Here is a 23,818-nt window from a genome sequence, read left to right as displayed (position 1 = left end):
TATACTGTGTCTGAGTGCAATCTCATTAAAATCATATCTAAACAAAGATCTGAGGACATCACATTACGGGTCACGTCAGAATGACCTTTCATCCAACCAATCAGAACGTCGCTTACCAGACCATGAAAGTGACAGTCGGAATGTGTTTTCTAATCACGCAACCTCGAACTATTTAACAGAAGGTATTGCGAATGACAGTTACGGGTTTTATGATTATATCCATACAATCTAGGCCATCTATAAGTCATTTCAGAATGTTCTTTTTATCAGTTTTAAATTTTTAATCGATAATACGCCAAAATGTTTGGAAGCGTAGTCGCCAGTTTGAAACTCGTAAAGCTCGAGAAAGCTGCCTTCTCATTGGCTAATGTCGATTTCTTGTCAGTCATTTCATTGGTCGGTCAAAGTTCGCACAAGGTCGTTCTGACGTGACCCGTATTGGTATGTCCTCAGATCTTTGTTTAGCGGTAGCGAGAACTAAGATCCAATTTTAATGAGATTGGGTTTGAGTGGGGAATGAGTGGGGTAGTCATGTTAAAAAAATGCGATATGGTATCTCAGTAGGCTAGCATTATAAAATCGGGATTAGTCTGGACTATTACAAGCAGCTACGCAACACACACACACGCACACACACACACACACGTGCATGCACGTCGCTCTATAAGAGTAATAATCAAGGACGTTAAACCCAAATTTCATATATGGCGTAAGCCCGTTGTATGCTGTCGTGTACACAGCGTCCGATCTTATCTCGCTTGTCGTTATCGAGTAGTGTGGAGGTGTGACGGGTGGGCTACTCAAGATAATGAAAACAGACGCAGGCAAGGCGTGACCAGTCGATAATCAGTTGAGCGTGTGGGCATGTACATCCATCAAAAGAATACTTGTCTTTCTTTCAAGCCTTTCACTTGAAATTATTGATTGTTACGTGGCTCGTTACGATTCCCTGCTGTTGATTGTGGCTTGCAAACATGGCTCAATTACACATCAGCTGAAACCAACGGACTGTTTGCCCAGCATATTTCTTGAGTGAGTTAGTGAGTAGGATTTATCGCCTCTTTAAGCAGTCTTTCAGTGTTATATTATATTATTGTTTGTTTGTTTGTTTAACGTCGCACTCGGCAATATTCCAGCCATATGACGGCGGTCTGTAAATAATCGAGTCTGGACCAAACAATCCACTGATTGACATCACGAGCATCGATCCATAAAATTGGGATACGATGACATGCATCAACCAAGTCAGCGAGCCTGACAACCGATCCCGTAAGTCGCCTCTTACGACAAGAACGGCCGCCATTAAATTCAAGCATGGGCTGTTGAAGACCTATTCTACCCTATTCAAAAACACGATATAGTGCTGACATGTCAAGAAATAAAATCGGGGCGAACCGGGATTTGAACCCAAGGAAATGGGATCCTTGCACGACCAAGGGACGTAACCCTGCACGGCAAAGTTTGGCGCCTCAGACGACTGGGCCACCAGTGCTCCAATTTGAGTGAGTGAGTGAGTTGGGTTTAACGTCGCTTTTAACAGTATTTCAGTTATATCGCGGCGGGTCAGCTTAATGTGGGAGGAAAGCCCGAAGTGATGCAGGTCTCAGACGATTACCACTTCGGTGAAACCCACGGGTATGGCGCTGACAAACCTAGAAATATAATCGGGGCGAACCGGGATTCGAACCCACAATCATAGGTTTCTGGCGTGCCCAAGGGACGCAACTGTGCACAGCGAATCGCGGCGCCTTAGACGACTGGGCCACCCGTGCCCCCTTCCAATTTGAGACCACCAAACGAGTGTAATAGGGCGTATCATGTTCACCTTGTCAACATATAACTTAATCATAAAACTCTGAAGCAGTTCTGCCACGACTAGATGGAAATGATAATCATGCATTCTTCATGTTTAGAGAGCGTAAAGACAATTGACTATATTTTAAAAAAAATAACAACGTCGCAGTGTGGTCTGAGTACCAGCAGTGCATCACAATGCTGCTGTAGATTTTCACTACGAGGCAGTAAAAAAGTATAATCAAATTACAAAAACACCTGTATTTTACGCACCGGTCGTTCAACATAAACCGAAGACGAAAACATGCCAGCCGTCTCTTTGTGGTCACATTTACAGGGACATATTATATATTTCTACACAATGGACTAAGACAGGGCGATATGATCGTATGCCACCGCTTATATAACCCATGTCTTCAAGCCAAAACGAACGAACCATCGCAAGTCACGTGACTATTTCAAACCGTGGCATTCAGGATAAAGAAACAAAGGCAGAGGGTAGAACTAGCGTGCTACGTAAAAATATTCAAACGTCTCCCCTCGGGTGGTTTTTCCCTGTGTCATACATATCAAAATGCGTGTGCTGTTATTCACGGGGACAATGTCGCCAGGTTAATAGCGTTGTAAACAACTATGCTTCTATTCGGGTTAAAGGGTTAATAGGGTTAAAAGGGTTGGCCCCAACCACCCCCGCCCCTCCCCTCCGGCTCCTCATAGACTCAGGGTCCGACCGTTTCCTATTCGACGGGAGGGGAGGGGAGGGGGTCGGAAAATGCTTGAAATTTCTGTGCCAAAAGCATGTTTAGGCTTCAAGCAAATATTATCATTATCATATATAATAACAATATTAACAAGAGTAAAATATTGAACGTAATATCCTATGGATATTCATTATGTGAGTGCGGCGTTAAACAACAAACCACTAAAACAAACAAAACACTATGGGCCGTCGTACCCTGAGGTGATATACCCTGATTCAGTGAAATAGTCTTCAAAACGACGTCCAAACTCTCTCACAAGAGCAACATCTACACTGCAGAAATTTACGGTAATTTTTACGGTAAACGTTTGGCAGCCATGCTGGAGGTACAAAACCAGAAGCTTTACGGTATGCCGTAAATATTTATAGCAGGACAGATACGGTAAAATCATCAGAGGTATTAATTTCGGCACACTATGACGTCAAAAACTAGACGTGGGACGTGATAACAGCTTCCGAATTATTCTCACACTCCTTTTGAACCTATCTGTAGCCTTCTTTCTACAACTGCAATCTTATAATGTTATGAAAAAATCGGCCGACCCTTCCATCAGCCGTAGTCGGTGCTGTCGCTTGTTAGTTTCTTTTCTATCGTGGCGGGGTCAACATCACAGCTGCCACCCTTCATCTTAAACCAAGGAAAGCAAAACCTTTGCGTTCTTTTTTTTAAAAAAAAACCCGAACGAACTTATCACTTTTAAGCAAAATCTATTTCAAGGCAGAGGGCGCGTATCAGTGCCAGTGGGCACCTGTCACATACCGGAAGTTCCACGTCACGTGCAAGATGAAGGCTGTAACGCATCCTCTTTTATCCAGTGCTTCATCGCCATTCTATTATGAGGGAGCGAGTATGGTTTTACGCTGCTTTTAGCAAGATTCAAGCAACAGCACGTCGGGGGAACCAGTTTTATTGTTTGTTGTTTAACGCCGAGTCTGGACCAGACAATCCAGTGATTGATATCATGTGCATCGGTCCACGCAATTGGGGTAAGATGACATGCATCAACCAAGTCAGCGAGTCTGACCATCCGATCCCGTTAGTCGCCTTTTACGACAAGCACAGTCGTCATTTACGGCAAGAATGGTTTGCTAAAGACCTGTTCTACCCCGGATCTTCACGGGTCCGGGGGGCACCCAAAATGTGCTTCACACATTCTACCCACGTAGGGAATAGAACCCGGGGCTTCGGCGTGACGAGCAAACGTTTTAACCACGAGGCTGCACCACCGCGGCCATTCTATTAGGATAAATACCAATGGCAATTTCGACATAGAAATTCACAAGGGTTTCACGCCGCTTGTAGAAATAAATATATGCCGCAGTTTATCATGGACACCCCACACAATATACTGACTCAGTGCCGACCAGTCCTTGTTTATCCCCTTACTGCCGAGCGCAAGGCTAGAAAACAAAATATCATCACTTGACGTTGTTTGGTCATTCGTCACCACTCGCCCCTTTCCGTAACCTGCAAGAAGACTTGTCCCCCTACCGATGAATGTTATGTGCGAAAATACGACAAACCAATCAGAATGTGCGTATGATTTCAAGTTCTTCGTCAAAGAATCCCTCAGAAATAATTTTTGATTTTACATATGTCTTGCATCTAAAAATATACCCAAGACACAGTTAAATGTGTTCAATCATTATGTATAATTCCGCATGTCCCGATGTGCTTTAAATTGCATCTAAAATATATATAATATATGGGGAAATATATGTGAACCATTACGCAACGAATTGACAATTGTTTTAGGTATGCCCGTTTGCGCTAAGACGGAACCCGGTCACAAAAATGGCCACGAGATGGGCACGAGTCGCAGTCATGACGCAGCCGGAGAGCGAGCCACCGACCTTTCGCTCTCCGGACAGACGCTCTATCCACTAGACCACGGGGGCGGTCTAATTAGACAAACACAAAGTTCCATACAAGGCATCAATGACGAGAACCAGACCTCGACTAGAGAAGTCCATCAGATAGCTCAACACCATCCGTTTTATTTTCAGTGTCGAGACGAATCGAAGTAGCAACAATCACAGCTTGATCCAGGTCGATCACTGTTAACGATCTTAACGTCCAGAAATCATTACTGAGGCCCACTTCTTCTTATAATTTATTACATATTTCAGAGTGAAGGGCTGATTTTTCCGAAATTGAGAAAAGGGATATTTTCACTGCAGTGAACATGACACTTGATATTTCACTGCTGAAAACATAACACTGCAACGGAACTATTTTCTTACAAGAGTTACGTCCCCTCAAATTGTCTCTGTTGATGACCTTTTTACGTTTGTTTGCCACATTGACAAGGCAAAATAATGACAGGTGGTCATTTATGGAGTTAATATCGCTTCATGCCGTTTGTTATTCTCTTGAAAATGTTTCCTTATAAACTGTAAATTTCATTTACCTTGTCAATTGAGTCTGTTCGTTTCCAAAGCGCAATTTTTGTTACTTGACCAGCATGTATTCTTTTGCTTTTTTTAAGTTGATCTTGTATGTAATTAAATCAATATGTATGATACAGAATTTTCGTGACCTTCAATAATATTATAATTTTTTGTTTTTAATCATTAAGAAACTACTTTTTAAGTCGCAAATACAAGAAGTAGCGTCCCTGGGTGTTAGGTAAGGAGAAATTACGTTTCAATGTTTTACATTTGTAATGGAATAATGTAAATTTCAACACACAAAAGTATATAATAAAAGGATATCCCCCCCCCCCCACCCCCCACCCCCCACCCACACATTAGGTCAATATATACGTGTTTTGTTTGTTTCTTGTTTTACGCCGCACTCAGCAATATTCCAGCTATATGACGGCGGTCTGTAAATAATCCGAGTATGGACCAGGCAATCGGAAAAATACAAATGTGCCTTTTTAACTCGCGGCGTTTTGACTGGAGCATGTTTGCCAATTTAATGTAAACGAACAGCCAATGAATGTTGACATTAAATGAGGCTCTGAATAAAATCTTATAGTGCAGCCTGGAAGCGACATATTTCAAGAAGAACATTTTAAAGGACAACACATTCTACAGCAATTAATTTCAACTACAGTAAACTACGGTTATAACGAACTAAAAGGGACTACTAATGTTTAGTTCGTTATATGTACATATACAGCATAACTACAGCAAGTAGTCGGGACCAAAAAGTAAGTTCGTTATATCCGTCAGTTCGTTATAAGCGTGTTAGTTATCACCGTAGTTTACTGTATATCTAACGCGACGAATCTCGCAATAATGTAATTCAAATTTGTTGTAGCAAAAAAAAAGACGAAAGAATAAATATAATAAAATGAACAAACAGTGCGAACCTTGAAACAGGTAGGCAAAACAGGACCTCACATATACAAACGAAACGTGAACATCCGGGGTAGAATAGGTCTTCAGCAACCCATGCTTGCCGTAAAAGGCGACTATGCTTGTCGTAGGAGGCGACTAACGGGTGGTCAGGCTCGCTGACTTGGTTGATGCGATGTCAATTGCGTGGATCGATGTTCATGATGTCAATCACTGGATTGTCTGGTCCGGATTCGAGTATTTAGAGACCGCCGTTATATAGCTGGACTATTGCTGAGTGCGGCGTTAAACAACAAACAAACAAACAAACTTTGGAGAAACCTACAAACACGGTATATACCGACAAAACAAGAAATAAAATCGGGGCGAACCGGGATTCGAACCCAAGAAAATGGGATCCATGTACGACCAAGGGACGCAACCCTGCATGGCATGAGTGCGGCGTTAAACAAAACAGCGCGAATCTGCAAACAGTGTATATAGGCGAAAACTGGATCTCGCATACACAAACAATGCGAATTCAGAGGCAGAAAGAAAATATCTTTCGTATCCAAGCAATAGCGCTATTGAAACATCTATGTTCAATAGAGCATAATTGCAACAATTTAAGTCAAATGCGTAAACTAAATATGAACATCAGACAAAGGAATATGATACAAATGTCAAAAACACGACATATGTCTTGCAACTTGTTCAATCAGACTGTATAATTCCCGATGTCTCGATGTGCTCTAAATTGCATCTGAAATATGAATAATATATGGGGAAATATATGTGAATCATTGCCCATCGAGTTGACAGTTGTTTTAGCTATGACCGTTTGCGCTTTGACGGAAACGGGTCGCAAAAATGGCCACGAGAGGGGCACGAGTCGCAATTCGGCTTGTCCCCGAATAACACGAATCGGTCACGAATGCGCATTTCTCCTAAGCATGTTATGCATGGTACCTGGGAACCGTTTCTTCATGGCGATCGTAGCGCTAAATCTAAATCTATGTTAAAATACGGGAAATTACGATCACCTTAGCGCTACAACAGTCGTAAGTGAAAGTACGGGAGTTACGATCACCTTAGCGCTACAACAGTCGTAAGTGAAAGTATGGGAGTTACGATCACCTTAGCGCTACAACAGTTGTAAGTGAAACTATGGGTGTTACGATCACCTTAGCGCTACAACAGTCGTAAGTAAAGTACGGGAGTTACGATCACCTTAGCGCTACAACAGTTGTAAGTGAAAGTATGGGTGTTACGATCACCTTAGCGCTACAACAGTCGTAAGTGAAAGTATGGGAGTTACGATCACCTTAGCGCTACAACAGTTGTAAGTGAAACTATGGGTGTTACGATCACCTTAGCGCTACAACAGTCGTAAGTGAAAGTACGGGAGTTACGATCACCTTAGCGCTACAACAGTCGTAAGTGAAAGTACGGGAGTTACGATCACCTTAGCGCTACAACAGTTGTAAGTGAAACTATGGGTGTTACGATCACCTTAGCGCTACAACAGTCGTAAGTGAAAGTACGGGAGTTACGATCACCTTAGCGCTACAACAGTCGTAAGTGAAAGTACGGGAGTTACGATCACCTTAGCGCTACAACAGTCGTAAGTGAAAGTACGGGAGTTACGATCACCTTAGCGCTACAACAGTCGTAAGTGAAAGTACGGGAGTTACGATCACCTTAGCGCTACAACAATCGTAAGTGAAAGTACGGGTGTTACGATCACCTTAGCGCTACAACAGTCGTAAGTGAAAGTACGGGAGTTACGATCACCTTAGCGCTACAACAGTTGTAAGTGAAAGTACGATCACCTTAGTTACGATCACCTTAGCGCTACACTTGTGGTAAGTCTATGTTAAAGTATAAGTGTTACGATCACCTTAGCGCTACATTTGTGGTAAGTCTATGTTAAAGTATAAGTGTTACGATCACTTTAGAGCTACGACTGTCCTAAGTCGATGTCAAAATACAGGAGTTACGATCACCTCAGCGTTACACCTGTCACAAGTCTTTGTTAAAGTACGGTAGTTACGATAGCGTTACGCTACGACGGCTCGGTGGAACGGGGTCAAGTGATCAATGATGAGGCGCAGTAACGTGGTTGATAGTTGATAGTGCGTCAACGTATTGCGCGGATCGTTGTTCTTAATATCAATCACTGGATTGTCCAGTCCAGACTCAATTGTTTATATGCAATGAAATGGCTGGAATATGGCTTCTTGCGACGTAAATAACAAGCAATGGACGAACATGTTTATTGTACTGCATCGGTAATACTTCAGGAGAAGATATTGCCGACCGTGAATGCTATTCCGGTAATAGCATGACAGACCTGTAAATAATTGAGTCGAGGCCAGCAACACTAAAGGGGTGTGGCTTGTGCATCGATCCAAGCCGTCGCGGTACGATGATAATCAAGGCAGTCACATTTTATTACTAGCCTACCATCCTGCTGTTCAAGCATGGGTAGAAGAAATCCTTTTCATCCTTATATATTACCCAGCAGTGCTATTTTTTTATCGATCTTTAACCAATGATATACATTTGTTAACCCCCGCCGGGTGTTGTATTCTCTGCCCTATCAGACACTCTACAATGAACGGCAGGCAATCTTCAAGGCGTCAGTTACCGCCTAGAGCGGACTGCCAACACAAATGTAGGCCATCAAGTCTCATTCAAAAGATGACACTTTTTCCCTGGATCAAATAAATCTGCTAAAATCTTAAATGGGATTTAACTATACACAAACTTAACTATAAACACTATTCTTCCGTTTTATGTCTAGTTTAAAGAATGCAATGTTTGTCAGGTCTTCCCTGCTGAAGGCGACGCGAAGCGCCTCTGGCAGTGCACACAGTTCATATTGAAGTCAAATAATTGCCGGTTACTTTCTCACTTCGAGTACACAGTAAACGCATAATACTTCTACAACTGACGCCTTTCTTGTTGCGTTCAATGTTAGTCCGTGGAAATGAGACATGACAAAATATTGGGTAAAGAAAGAGTCCTATTTATTATCCAAGGGAAACTTTGTGCTTTGTGCTTTAAACCACATCTTATCAATAAATACGCGCTCAGGTAAACTTATCACACTAGTCTTGTTGAAACTAGGATGTACTATCCCTCCCATACAACTTCTCTTCTTACCCGGAAGGGGGGGGGGGGGGCCCACTCGCCTAAGGCGCCGCGATTCGCTGTGGAGAGTTGCGTCCATTGAGAACGCCAGAATGATTGTGGGTTCGAATCCCGGTTCGCCCCGATTATGTTTCTAGGTTTGTCAGCACCATACCCGTGCTCGTGGGTTTCACCGAAGTGGTAAAGGTCTGACACCTGCATCACTTCGGGTTTTCCTCCCACATTAAGCTGACACGCCGCGTTAAACCCAACTCACTCACTCACTCTCTTCTTACCTAGTTGCCTCTCGACTGCTTATCAAGATTCCAACATGACCATCGCAACATTTGAGAAAATACCCAAATTCTATTGGTCTGTAAAAACATCCTATGATCAATTATTTCAGATCTAAAAAGCCGAAATAACCCTTGAGTTTGACTTATGATTTTGGTTTTAGGACAATTTCAACACAAACATTGATTAAATAAAACTATATTAACCCGGAGAGCTGCTGTTGTCGTGACGTAATCCGTCCAAAAATTCCATTCGGAATTGCGTCCCTTGGTCTTTAAAAAGTCACGAAAATATGCCTACGGCAATGTCATTCACCTGAACTTACAGAAGTTGCACCCAGTTAAGTTTGAATTAAAAAGAAAAAATCCAGACAGTTGATGCTGAAAATGTATAAATATGAACGTTCTGTGAACTTTGAGCGTGTGTTTGAGTCATATTGAGTCTAGATGAGCTGATGATGACGGGGAATACCGCCCAAGGTGGCGTTGTTGGATTTCCCGATGCAATACACGACTTGTACAGCCTGGATCTCGGTGATTTCTTTAAGTAAATTGAGCATTTTCTGTGTGACTCGAACGGACGCTTCTTGCATGCGTAGAGGAGTGCACAATTCTAAAAGAAATTGTCGTATGACTGAACCGTTCCTATTTGACATTAGTTTCAGACAATGACTGAAGTAGTGCCGTGTCTCTCCGCCCGATTGACAACGTAATCACGCATCACACTGACGTTGATCGGGAAATGAACGATAGTTTGCTTGCTATTTTCATACAGGCAAGGTGTCCCGTAAATGTAAATGTCTATGTGTCAAGGAAATGTTATTATCACGGAATATGTACATTTATATGTGTTAAGGAAATAAAATCACGGCTTACGTACATATATATATCTGTTAAGGAAATATTATCACGGCATACGTACATATATATCTGTTAAGGAAATATTATCACGGCATACGTACATATATATCTGTTAAGGAAATATTATCACGGCATACGTACATATATATCTGTTCAGGAAATATCACGGCATACGTACATATATATGTGTGTTAAGGAGATATTATCACGGCATACGTACATATATATCTGTTAGGGAAATATTATCACGACATACGTACATATATATCTGTTAAGGAAATATTATCACGGCATACGTACATATATATCTGTTCAGGAAATATCACGGCATACGTACATATATATCTGTTCAGGGAATATCACGGCATACGTACATATATATCTGTTCAGGGAATATCACGGCATACGTACATATATATCTGTTCAGGGAATATCACGGCATACGTACATATATATCTGTTCAGGAAATATTATCACGGCATGCGTACATATATATCTGTTCAGGAAATATCACGGCATACGTACATATATATCTGTTCAGGAAATATCACGGCATACGTACATATATATGTGTGTTAAGGAAATGTTATCACGGAATACGTACATATATATCTGTTAAGGAAATATTATCACGGCATACGTACATATATATCTGTTCAGGAAATATCACGGCATACGTACATATATATGTGTGTTAAGGAAATGTTATTATGCTTGTATCCGGAGTATGTGAGGTGAGGTGAAATGGGGTTTAACGTCGTGTCCAAGATTATTGTTCTTATATAACGATGTGAATGCATGCGTGTGTGTGTGTGTGTGTGTGTGTGTGTGTGTGTGTGTGTGTGTGTGTGTGTGTGCTTGTACTGGTCAGGAGTGATGCCGATTTATAGTGCTAGCCCACTGAGATACCATGCCGCAGTTTAACATGACTACCCCACTCAGACAAAGTATACTGACTCCGAGCCGACCAGTCCTTATATTAGCCCTTGAATGCCGAGCGCCAGACAGGGTCACAACAAGTTACAATATTGAACGTCTTTTGGTATGACGCGACCGGGGATCGAACACCGGACCTTCCGCTCTCCGGGCGGACGCCCTACCACTAAACCACGGAGGCGGTCCCGCAGGTTGTGGGTAAACAAGAAGAAAATAATGTTCACCTGCAAATGATATGTACTTGTAGCCAAGCCAAATTCTACCATGACATTGAAGAATGCTTGATTCTGATATGTTAAAAAGGGGTATCTTTTTTCGTACTGATACCTCTTTTTAATAAAGCCTTTGAACACAAACCATGCGTTCGAAAACATCGATCTATCGACATCCTACGTATCTATGCATATGACAAAGGCCCCTGATAACCCATTAAATTTGTATACGTTCAATATCAACACAAAAGCTTATCAAACATGATGTAGTCTATTTCAGAACACACACAACACAGGTAAACACACACTAACCACCATGTCGACCAAATAATCATCGATTACAAAAATGATCAGCCTCTCTCGAAGCCAGGACGAAGTGGGGTAGTGTGTGTGTGTGTGTGTGTGTGTGTCATTTGTAATATGTACTACTGTTGGGTAGTTATTTCAAACCGACTGCCAAGTACAACTTCAAAATACTTAGAATCCTGCAATTTAATAAAGTTTGTTGGAGAAATTAATTCGTTCAGCATTTCTGTCAATATTTTTACAACCTGTCACCCCTAAAATGGGAGATGTCATGTTGATTTCCTAGAAATCACATGGTTGAGACCACGAAGTGCAAATATACTTGTTTATTACAAACTGATAGATACGCATGTTTATTTCCAAACTGATATATACGCATGTCTATTACAAACTGATATATACGCATGTTTATTACATACTGATACATACTGGTGTTTATTACATACTGATATATACTGGTGTTATTACATACTGATATATACTGGTGTTTATTACATACTGATATATACTGGTGTTATTACATACTGATATATACTGGTGTTTATTACATACTGATTTTTACGCATGTTTATTACATACTGATATATACGCATGTTTTTTTTAATACTGATATATACTCATGTTTATAAGATACTGATATATATGCATGTTTATTACCGATATTTACTGGTGTTTATTACATACTGAAATATGCGTGTTTATAACATTATATATATATATTTATATATACTTGTGGTCATTACAAACTAATATATACTTGTGTTTACTACAAACTGATACATTCGTGTGTATTTACAAACTGATATACTTGTGTTCATTACAAACATGTTGGTTGGTTGGTTTGTTGTTTAACGCCGCACTCAGCAATATTCCAGCTATATGACGGCGGTCTCTAAATAATCGAATCCGGACCAGACAATCCAGTGATTGACATCATGAACATCGATCCACGCAATTTGGATCGATGTCATGCATCAACCAAGTCAGCGAGCCTGTCCCGTTAGTCTCCTTTTACGACAAGCATAGTCACCTTTTACGGCAAGCATGGGTTGCCGAAGACCTATTCTACCCCGGATCTTCACGGGTCTACAAACATGTAAATACTTGCGTTTTTACAAACTGATACATTCGTCTGGACCAGACAATCCATTGATTGATACCATGGGCATCAATCCAAGCAATTGGGATACGATGACATGCATCAACCCAGCACCCGATCCCGTGAAATGCCTTTTGCGACAAGCATGGGTTGCTGAAGACCTATTCTAACCTGGAAGTTCACAGGTTATCTTCAAAAGCTTTTGACCAGTAAGACGAGATGACATTTGAAAGCCCTCGTATGTGCAAGGGGCACCTTAATTTGCCTATCACACAGGGACACGTTTCGCTGCTTCATTTCTAAAGATTGACTTCTCGTACCCATTTATCGCAAAGATGAGGTGAAATGGGGTTTAACGTGGCGTCCAAGATTATTGCACTTATATAGCGACGTGCATGTACGTGTGTGTGTTTGTGTGGCTACTTGTACTAGTCCGGACTGATGCCGATTTACAGTGCTAGCTCACTGAGTTACCATGCCGCAGTTTAACATGAATACCCCACTCAGACTTATAACTTTGCATAGCGAATTACGCGACTTCAGATGACTGGGCCACCCGTGCCCCCTCGAGCACCAGGAACTTAATTTAATCTTGTCATTGCAGGAATTTCGAACCCAGAAATATATATATAAAAGAAAATGTTATCAGAATCGTACAATCGAATCCGTTTAGCAGAGATTTCTCGTGAATATGGAAAGGGTTTTGTAGTTTGTAATTACCAGCGTTGTTTCTGTATCCATATAACTCATGAACCAGCATAGAAAACTTACTTCTCATAAATAAAGAAGTCATACGTGTTATACTAGTGTATACGGTTCGTATGTATCTTCGCTTATTTGCACTGGTGTCAGCAAGCAAACCACACGCCTTCGGTGAGTATGGTTTTACGCCGCTTTTAGCAATATTACAGCAATATCACGGCGGGGGGCACCAGAAATGCGTTTTACACATTGTACCCATGTGGGGAATCGAAATCGGATCTTCGGCATGACGAGCGAAAGCTTTAACCACTAGGCTACCGATATGTCAGATACAATTCCATTGTCACTTGTACTATATCTTCACGTGTTTTTTCAGGTGAATAAATGACTTGCCTGTGGTGTTTCCTAAACACATGCTCATGATACACTCCGAATTGCACAACCTGTATAGAATGTTTCATTTGTTTGTTTGTTTGTTGTTTAACGCCGCACTCAGCAATACTCCAGCTATATGACGGCGGTCTGTAAATATTCGAGTCTCAACCAGACAATCCAGTGATTGACATTACTAGCATCGTTGGTTGGTGTGGTTGGTGTCTTGCTTAACGCCGCACTCAGCAATATTCCAGCTATAAGACTGCGGTCTGTAAATAATCAAGTCTCAACCAGACAATCCAGTGATTGACATTACTAGCATCGTTGGTTGGTTTGGTAGGTTTGTTGTTTAACGCCGCACTCAGCAATACTCCAGCTATATGAAGGCGGTCCCTAAATAATCGAGTCTGGATCAGACAATCTAGTGATTAATATCACGAGCATCGATCCACACAATTGGGATACGAAGACATGCATCAACCAAGTCAGCGAGCCTGACCACCCGATCCCGTCTCTCACAAGCATGAATGTTACAAGCTCAGCATCCATGTTTCGTTTTGTATACAGCATTCAACTTGTACGCACAAGTGTCACATGACCGTCCATTTCCTTATTCGTAAGAAATCTCTGCTACAAGCACAGCCGATTGTATGATTCTGACTGTATCCTTAGCATGTGTCACATTTGGAAATGGCCTCCACATGTCTACCATAAAACATGGTGAAAGCTATACCGAGGACTTGAATGCTGTAACCTTGATCAAACAACTTTTGCGCAAGAGTCGTATGCCGCTCTTTGAACTCATCTCGCGTCTTGACTGAACATGGAGGCACTAGTGGTTTTATTGCCTGTAATGCTAGCGCTTCACGAGCTTCAAACCAGATGATATATCTTTTCATAATATGGGACACTTTTCTTTCTAAAGAGAGGCTTCTTGTCCCCATCTTTCGAAATCATTTGTGGTTTGTTTGTTTGTTTGTTTGTTTGTTTGTTTTTTTAAAGACGCACTCAGCAGTATTCAAGCTGTCTGGCAGCGGTCTGTAAATAATCAAACCTGGACCAGACAATCCATTGATTGACATGAGCATCGATCGCAATTGGGATACGATCACATGCATGAACCAAGTCAGCGAGCCTGACCACCAAAACCCGTTAGTCGCCTCTTACGTCATGGGTCTCTGGAGATCAATTTTCTACCCGGATTTCACGTGTCGAAAACTTTTGTACAAACATATAGGCTGCTTTGTATTCCCGCCATTTTGCCAATAACAACATCGTCATCAGCAACGACAAATTTTCGTTTCTTTTTTTACTGAAATAGTCGTACATAAATCGTCGAAAGTAACACTCCTGACAAGTACACTGGTATCGCACCCAGGAGCGAGGAGCGAGGACCGACTCCGTGGTCTAGTGGTAGAGCTTCCGCTCGGAGTTCGGAAGGTCCGGGGTTCGATCCCAGGCCGCGTCATACCAAAAGACGTTAAAAGATGGTACTTGTTGTTACTCTGTCTGGCGCTCGGCATGAAAAGGCTAAGACAAGGACTCATCCGCTCGAAGTATACTGTTACTGTGTGGGGTATGCCTGTTAAACTGCGACAGGGTATCTCAGTGGGCTAGCACTGTAAGTCGGCATCAGTCCGTACTAGAACAAGCAGCCACACACATACACACATACACGCGCATACACGTGCATGCATGTCGCTATATAAGTGCAATAATCTTGGACACGTTAAACCCAGTCTCACCTCACCTCTACTCAATCAGGTGTGGAGGAAGTATCATTCGATGTATATATGTATTCACAATATCCCATCTCCTTAATATTTTCATATCTACCGGTTTCAACGTTACTCCGATGGCATAATATAATATCTCCCTCGGCACATCAAATTGGGGCGCTTAAGATCCGGGGTAGAATAGGTCTTCAGCAACCCATGCTTGTCATAAAAGGCGACTATGCTTGTCGGAAGAGGCGACTAACGGGATCGGGTGATCCGGCGAGCTGACGTGGTTGATGCATGTCATTGTATCCCAATTGCGTGGATCGATGCTCATGTCAACCACTGGATTGTCTGGTCCTGACTCGGATATTAACAGCGGGCCGTCATATAGCTGGAATATTGCTGAGTGTGGCGTTAAACAACAACAAACGACTGTCAGACTTCTCCCTCCGCTAGCCTTAGTTACAGGATGATGTGGGCAAGGGAAGTAGTCATACAGACCCTGATACAAATATATCCAACACAGACCATGCAAGTCTATAATCTCTGGCAAGTCTATAATCTCTGGCAAGTCTGAAGACTGAGTGAGTGAGTTTGGTTTTACGCCGCTTTTAGCAATATTCCAGCAATATCACGGAGGGGGACACCAGAAATGGGCTTCACACAATGTACCCATGTCGGGAATCGAACCCAGGTCCTCGGCGTGACGATCGAACGCTTTAACCACTAGGCTACCCGATCGCCCCCGCAAGTCTGAAGAGAGCCTCGGGGCTCCTATTTATTCTATTTTTATTAAGATAATTTAACAACTGATTTTTCTGTAAGTTATCATTACAGAGACCAGATGTTAGTCTAACAAGGGGAGCTATGTAATGATGGTAGTGTTGCAACATCCTCAACAACACACACTACACCGACAGGATCAATACCAGTATACTACGGATACACGGCCAGATAAGTTGTGGGAGGACGGTTAAAGATGAAACAGCGTCTTTGGCCGGTGTTGTGGGCCATGGTTGTTTTGTTGGTGTCTTAATTTTTTTTCATTTGCGATTTTATTGTTTGATGTTGTGCAGGATAAAAAGCAAGACGATGGGACCAGGATTAAGGTGGAGAGGGCCTGTCATGAAGTACATTTACGACATCAATTAACATACGGAGACCTGAATACCGAATATGAAAATTTAAACAAGACATTTTGCGCCAGGCGATTTTGGGACATTTAATACATCTCCTGGTCGGTAGCGAGAAGGGCACTTAAAGGGCAGTTAAAGGACACAGGACTAAGACAACAGTACTGGGAGATGGAGTGTGAGTGAGTTGGGTTTAACGCTGCTTTTAATAGTATTCCAGTTACATCGCAGCGTGCAAGCTTAATGTGGGTGGAAAGCCCGAAGTGATGCAGGCCTCAGACGGCTGGGCCACCCGTGCCCTAGTACTGGAAGGTATTCAGAGACAGGATTTGTGAGATATACAGACATATGGGACATTGTATGGAGGAATCTTAGGCAGGAGGGACAAACCGTTTCAGGAATTTGTTTTGTTTATATGGTTTAAGGGAATACCATACAAATATAAAGGTCAGTTTTAATGCCTGTTTATGTATTTCACTAAAACCAAAAGTAATAGAGTCCCGGGCACAGGAACAGCATGAGACCCGTATTGTAAATAGTATACAAGATATATATAATTAATAACGGTTAACCTTGTTTGGGAATTGTTCGCTTTAGTACCTGTTACGGTGAGTGAGTGAGTGAGTTGGGTTTAACGCCGCTTTTAACATTTTTCCAGTTATATCACGGCGTGTCAGCTTAATGTTGGAGGAAAGCCCGAAATGATGCAGCTCTAAGACGTTTACCACTTCGGTGAAACCCACGAGCACGGGTATGGTGCTGACAAACCTAGAAACATAATCGGGGCGAACCGGGATTCGAACCCACAATCATAGGTTTCTGGCTTGCCTAAGGGACGCGACTCTCCACAGCGAATCGCGGCGCCTTAGACGACTGGGCCACCCGTGCCCCCTCTGTTACGGTGAATGTGTATATTGTTTACCCAACCGACTATACTTGTTTGTGACCATTTCAAGAAAATTATAGTTTTGCAATTATTTATCAATTTTATCTAGAATAATATAAAGGTCTTCAGAGACAGGAGAGACACGGCTCCAGAATCGGGAGGTGAGAAACGGCCTCCAAAACAGGCCAGACACGGCTCCCGAAACAGGAGAGAAACGGCTCCCGAAACAGGCGAGACACGGCTCCCGAAACAGGCGAGAAACGGATCCCGAAACAGGCCAGACACGGCTCCCGAAACAGGCGAGAAACGGATCCCGAAACAGGCCAGACACGGCTCCCTAATCAGGCCAGACACGGCTCCCGAAACAGGCCAGACACGGCTCCCGAAACAGGAGAGAAACGGCTCCCGAAACAGGCGAGACACGGCTCCCGAAACAGGCGAGACACGGCTCCCGAAACAGGCGAGACACGGCTCCCGAAACAGGCGAGAAACGGCTCCCGAAACAGGCGAGACACGGCTCCTGAAACAGGCCAGACACGGCTCCCAGAGACAGGAGAGAAACGGCTCCCGAAACAGGCGAGACACGGCTCCCAGAGACAGGAAGAGGGAGATAAACAGACGCGAGTTGAGGAGACACAGTGGAGGATGTGCAGTGTAAACAGAGCCTGAGCATGGAGGCAGGTCCGTGCAGTGTGCGACTGCACCATGGCTGTGCGAGACTGGCGTGGATGCATCATGTGTTGTTACAGGATGCAGCGACACCCCTCGACACTCCCCACTGTACCCGCCCCCTACTGTACCCGCACCCACACGTCAAACATGCATAGAGCTAAAAACATAACTATTCATCATCACAATACCCTTGTTATTGTTGATTGCGATACACTTGTCTAAACCGGGTATTGGTAAACAAAACATAAACAACGAAGACAGAATTAATTATGTCCAGGTGGGTATAACGGGGATATATCCCGCCTGAATGTGTACAGTGCACAGCGCGGGCAGTGAGAAGGTTCGCATTCGTTGTGAATCCCAACACACTCAAGTTGAAGGTGAGCCCAACGAATCAAAAAACAACAAGACTTTTCTCAACATAAATGTGTTACGCCACAGCTGAAACGCCAATGTGCCAGCCAGTCTCACTCCCCTCGCCGCCTTAAACCATCCACATCATGTTCTAGCATATTTAAATTCGAGTACAAAAACACAAGACGAAAAATGCTCGTCGTTTCTTGAAAAAGATTTGACCCAAATTCCTACCAGCTTACGCCATATTGGTCCGTTACCTCATTGGGGTCAGCGAGATGTGTGCTGGAAAGAGCTGCACATGAACGCGCGCGTGCTACTTACCGACTGACCAGCTGACCATCAGAGTTAAGAACAGCGTCAGGTGAGCGTACGGGCCCTCCATATCATGAACTAGGCACAACTATCCCGTTTGAAAAACTCCTTCATTGTACCGTGCCTTCGAGGCGGTCTTGCTGTGACGTCGATCTCTCCTGAGCGCTGAGAGTTTTCGAGGGCTGACTGGCTAGGCTCGCTCACTCACTCGGGCGCTGTCTGTTCAGACCTGTAACGATGTAGCGGTAGAGTGCCCGTCGGTAGCTGTGTTGCAGCTGTATTTCGGTAGCGCAGTCGTTGTGCATGCAGTGTAACTGCGGTAGAGCGCTCGGGCAGCGATATTCGCGACAAAATGGGGGCCACTCAATGGCTGCGTTGTATCGAGGTGAAGAGCGCGGGCATCCTCTAGTTTGTTTGTTTTCTTGTTTAACGCCGAACCCAGCAATATTCCAGCTATATGATGGCGGTCTGTAAATAAACGTGTCTGGACCAGACAATCCAGTGATTAATATCATGAGCATCGATCTTCGCATTTGGGAAACGATGACATGCACCAACCGCGTCAGCGAGCCTGACCACCCGATCCTGTTGGTCGCCTCTCACGACAAACATAGTTGCCTTTTATGGCAAGCATGGGTTGATGAAGACCTATTCTACCCCGGATCTTCACGGCATCCCCGATTAGTGACACTGGTACTCCCCTTCCAACGAAACGCAAAAAAGCCACGTATGACATATCATTTTAAGGCATTATGTAAAAAATAATTTATTCAAGGTGTTACCCCAACATAATTGTTGGCTAAGCATGCTCGCTTCCTGAAATAAATTTTACTTTTTATCTTTTCTTCTCAGAGAAAAACTCGTACGACTTGAGGCTGCAACTGAAAAACAATTCTGTCTCCAAGCTCATATTTTTCCTCCTATACGCAACACGTTTCCTCCTGTGGGAGAGGTAAATGACCCACGACGTCCATTCTGTATTCCACGTTGGTCGCGACATCTCGTGTAGGGTACTAGAAAATTAACTCCTGTGTAGGGTGCGATACTTCTATGTAGGGCGTGATATGGCCTATGTAGGGCCTGATATATCCTATGTAGGGCATATTATCATCCAAAACTGGTCCCCACAGTAGATATTGCTTGGGTGAGAACAAGCAATAGCTACATTGTAGATTTCGCTGCAATGAAATTACATCACAATGCATTGCAGACCATTGTGACGTCATTGTTACTATAACGTCACAATCAAATAACGTCACTAATGGCTCTGCTACTGAAGCTGTAAGAAGTACTTTTTACACTTAAGACACTGCTTATTACTGTCTACAAACTGAAAATGTTGAATAATGTTAGATGATAAATAAAATTTCACCCTCGTGTCTTTTGATATCAAATGTATCAACACTCGCTGATGAAAGTGGAAGCCTCGGAGTTTTCCACTTTTATCAACTCGTGTTGATATATTTGATATCAAAAGACACGGGTGGGATTCTCTATATATATCCTATGTACGTCATATATCGTATGTAGGGCATTATCTATATCTATATCTATATCTATATATGTAGGGTATGTTATCTTCTATGCAATAAAATATATCTCATTATAGCTAAAATGGATAGAATTATCATTAAACCGCCCGCATGTTATCAGAAATTAGTGGGCCACTATAACTTGATAATGTCGTCATTTTACCATTAAGCCATTATCACCCCCGCTGTTAGGTGACGTCAATAGTGACGGCATCTGGTTTGCTCTATGACGTTTCCATATTTATAAAGGTGGATCAGTGGCATTCGATCCGTGTTGATTGCAGTAAATGTTTCAAAACCGATATTGTTGTTTATTTTTATTTGATAACAAATTCTATCCATTTTAGCTTCGTCGGGCAGTTAATGGAAGACCACGGGCTGTTGCAAATAATAATGCCCTGAAAAATAGCGTTATCCTTATATTAGAGGAGCCCGGATGTAGATGAAATAATTTTCCGTAATTCTTACTCAACTTTGGAAACTTTTCTTCATTATGCTGACTGGCTGGTTTGTTCGTTTCAGTAGCTTCTCTATTGCCATTGGTTGTGAAGAGGCCCATAGCAACGTGGCGTCATATGAACAGCGTGCCACATGACGTCATTCATTAGATGACGTCACAGAAAAAATTAAAGTGACTTTCCAATAAAATACCAACTGTTTGTTACACTCAGCAATATTCCAGCTGTATGACGGCGGTCTGTAAATAATCGAGTATTGGCCAGACAATCCAGTGATTGACATCATGAACATCGATCTATGCAATTGGGATACTAACGATGACATGTATCAACCAAGCCAGCGAGTCTGACCACCTGATCCCGTTCGTCGCCTCTTATGACAAGCAGAGTCGCTTTTTACGGCAAGCATGGGTTGCTGAAGACCTATTCCACCCCGGATCGATGTCTCCACTTGAACATTCTTCTATGATTTCTAAAAATAAAAAGACTAAGGGTAACATAAAAATAACCAACTTGTAACTCGGATAATTACGGATTGCGGCGGCTCGTAAATTATGATTATTCTTTCAATACACTTTGTCGGACATTTTAACGTGCAAAATTGACACCTTGTTATTTGTTTTGATTGGATTTGGTAAACATGACATGGATAAGGTCATCCATGCAATGTCATGCTGACACATTTTTAGATTCATAAAAAAAGTAGGACATTTCTTCATTTTCCATGTCCTGAAAATCAGATCTTAGTTCTCGCTACGGCTAAACAAAGATCTGAGGACACCCTATTCCAGATCATGCCAGAGCGACCTTTCCAGAACTTTCGCTAATGAATGACAAGAAGTCGATATTAGCCAATCAGAAAACAGCTTTCTCGAGGTAAACGGCACTAGTTTCAAACTGACATTCCAGACTACGCTTTGAAAATTATTTTCACATAGTTCTAAATTCAAAATTTGAAAACTGAACAAAAGAAAATTCTGAAATATCTAATACAGTAAACTACGGTTATAACGAACACGGTTAAAACGAACTGACGGATATAACGAACTTACTTTTTTGGTCCCGACTATTTGCTGTAGTTATGCTGTATATATAGAGAATCTCACACGAGTGTCTTTTGATATCAAATATATCAACACGAGTTGATAAAAGTGGAAAGATTCCGAGTCTTGCCGAGGATTTTTGCCACTTTTATCAACGAGTGTCGATAAATTTGATATCAAAAGACACGAGGGTGAGATTTTATTGATCATCCAACATCATTCTTCCAACTTTTTAAATTAGTAGACAGTAATTAGCAGTGACTTCAGTGTAAAAAGTACTGCCAACAGCTTCAGTAGCTGAGCCATTTGTGATGTCATTTGATTGTGACGTCATGGTAACCAGTGACGTCACAATGGCCTGCAAAGCATTGTGATGTAATTTCATTGCAGCGATATCTACAGTGTAGATATCGCTTGATCTAATCCAAGCGATATCACCTGTGGGAGCCAGATTTGGATGATAAATGTTAATAACGAACTACGGTTATAACGAACTAAAATTAGTCCTTTTGAGTTCGTTATAACCGTACTTTACTGTAGATGGTCGAGATTGTTGGACAACAGCCCACGGGCTATGGAAAGTCTCTTACGTCTTAAATGTTAATCCCACTGAAGCGATTATTTTGACGGAATCAGTCGTGCAGTCCGTAACTGTCGTCCGGAACATCCCGTGTTAACCTTTTCCGACTGTTACTTTCCTGATCTGACAGGCGATGCTCTGATTGGTCGGATATTGACGTGACCTCTAATGGTAAGTCCTCAGATCTTCGTTTAGTGGAGTGAGTGAGTGAGTGAGTATGGTTTTACGCCGCTTTTAGCAATATTCCAGCAATACCTTCAAACAATGTACCCATGTCGGGAATCGAACCCGGGTCTTCAGCATGACGAGAGAACGCTTTAACCACTAGGCTACCCGACCGTCCCTTGTTTAGTGGAAGGTAGAACCAAGATCTGATTTTAATTAGATTGCTCCACAAAAACGAACAAGTGAAGTGAAGTGAAATTGGGTTTAACGTCGCGTCCAAGATTATTGCACTTATATAGCGACGTGCATGCACATGTGTGTGTGGCTGCTTGTACTAGTCCGGACTGATGCCGATATATAGTGCTAGCACACTGAGATACCATGCTGCAGTTTAACATGAATGCCCCACTCAGACACAGTATACTGACTCCGAGCCGACCAGTCCTTGTTTTAGCCCCTAATGCCTAGCGCCAGACAGGGTAACAACAAGTACCATCTTTTAACGTCTTTTGGTATGACGCGGCCTGGGATCGAACCCCGGACCTTCCGCTCTCCGGGCGGACGCTCTACCACTAGACCACGGAGGCGGTCCAAAAACGAACAATCTCGTCAGTAAGTATTGTATACATTACCCAAAGTTTGCTAAGGATCAAGTTTTAATGATATAAAAACATCATCCAACAAATAAAGATTCAAATATACCTGTCAACAATGCTGGGGTAACCCCCCAAAGCCAATTTCATGATAAACGGACAGTGGCATGCAGTCATGTGCACGTCGACACCTGTTAGAAACCTGTGTTTGGATGTACAGTGCCAGAATCTTTGCACGTCATTATCAGAGAGCACAACTACATTTGCATTTGAGAATTGCAACAACTGAATGCACTTATGCCCACTCATCGTCAAAGAAGAATAAGCAATGCTTGAAACTGGGTTAAACTTATTTGTTGTCAGCCAAAGTTGTCAGCAGGGCATGGAATTGATACCAGACGTTTGGATCCGCTACCCAACAGGAAGACAGGTTTCACTTGAATGCAGCAAGACGTCATCACTTCGTGACTGCCACCACACTCAGAAATGGCATGCGGAACGCCAGTGGCGTTAACGTTTTTACTCAGGCAGTGCGTAACCGGCTCATCTCCGATCACAGAGGACATGCATTCGCATCCCTATGACCGAGATCACAGGCATGCACGCTC

At 42.6% G+C, this 23,818-nt stretch overlaps 1 protein-coding gene across 1 annotated transcript in view; it reads right to left on the bottom strand.

Annotated features, from left to right (window-relative positions):
- The window catches only part of LOC139461154 (protogenin-like), a 95,254-nt gene extending 76,244 nt beyond the window's left edge, over positions 1-19,010 (bottom strand). Inside the window, exon 1 of the mRNA XM_071242716.1 lies at positions 18,849-19,010. Within this exon, the coding sequence (XP_071098817.1) occupies positions 18,849-18,909 (61 nt within the window). The 5' untranslated portion in view covers positions 18,910-19,010. The remainder of the gene's footprint in view (positions 1-18,848) is intronic.
- Between the last annotated feature and the right edge of the window lie 4,808 nt (positions 19,011-23,818).

This window comes from Haliotis cracherodii, unplaced genomic scaffold, assembly GCF_022045235.1.
Source record: "Haliotis cracherodii isolate W230 unplaced genomic scaffold, xgHalCrac1.p SCAF_14, whole genome shotgun sequence".
In the NCBI taxonomy this organism is placed as follows: Eukaryota; Metazoa; Mollusca; class Gastropoda; order Lepetellida; family Haliotidae; genus Haliotis; species Haliotis cracherodii.
The sequence above is the reverse complement of the archived record's forward strand: the minus strand, read 5'-3'. Positions and strand labels throughout refer to the sequence as shown.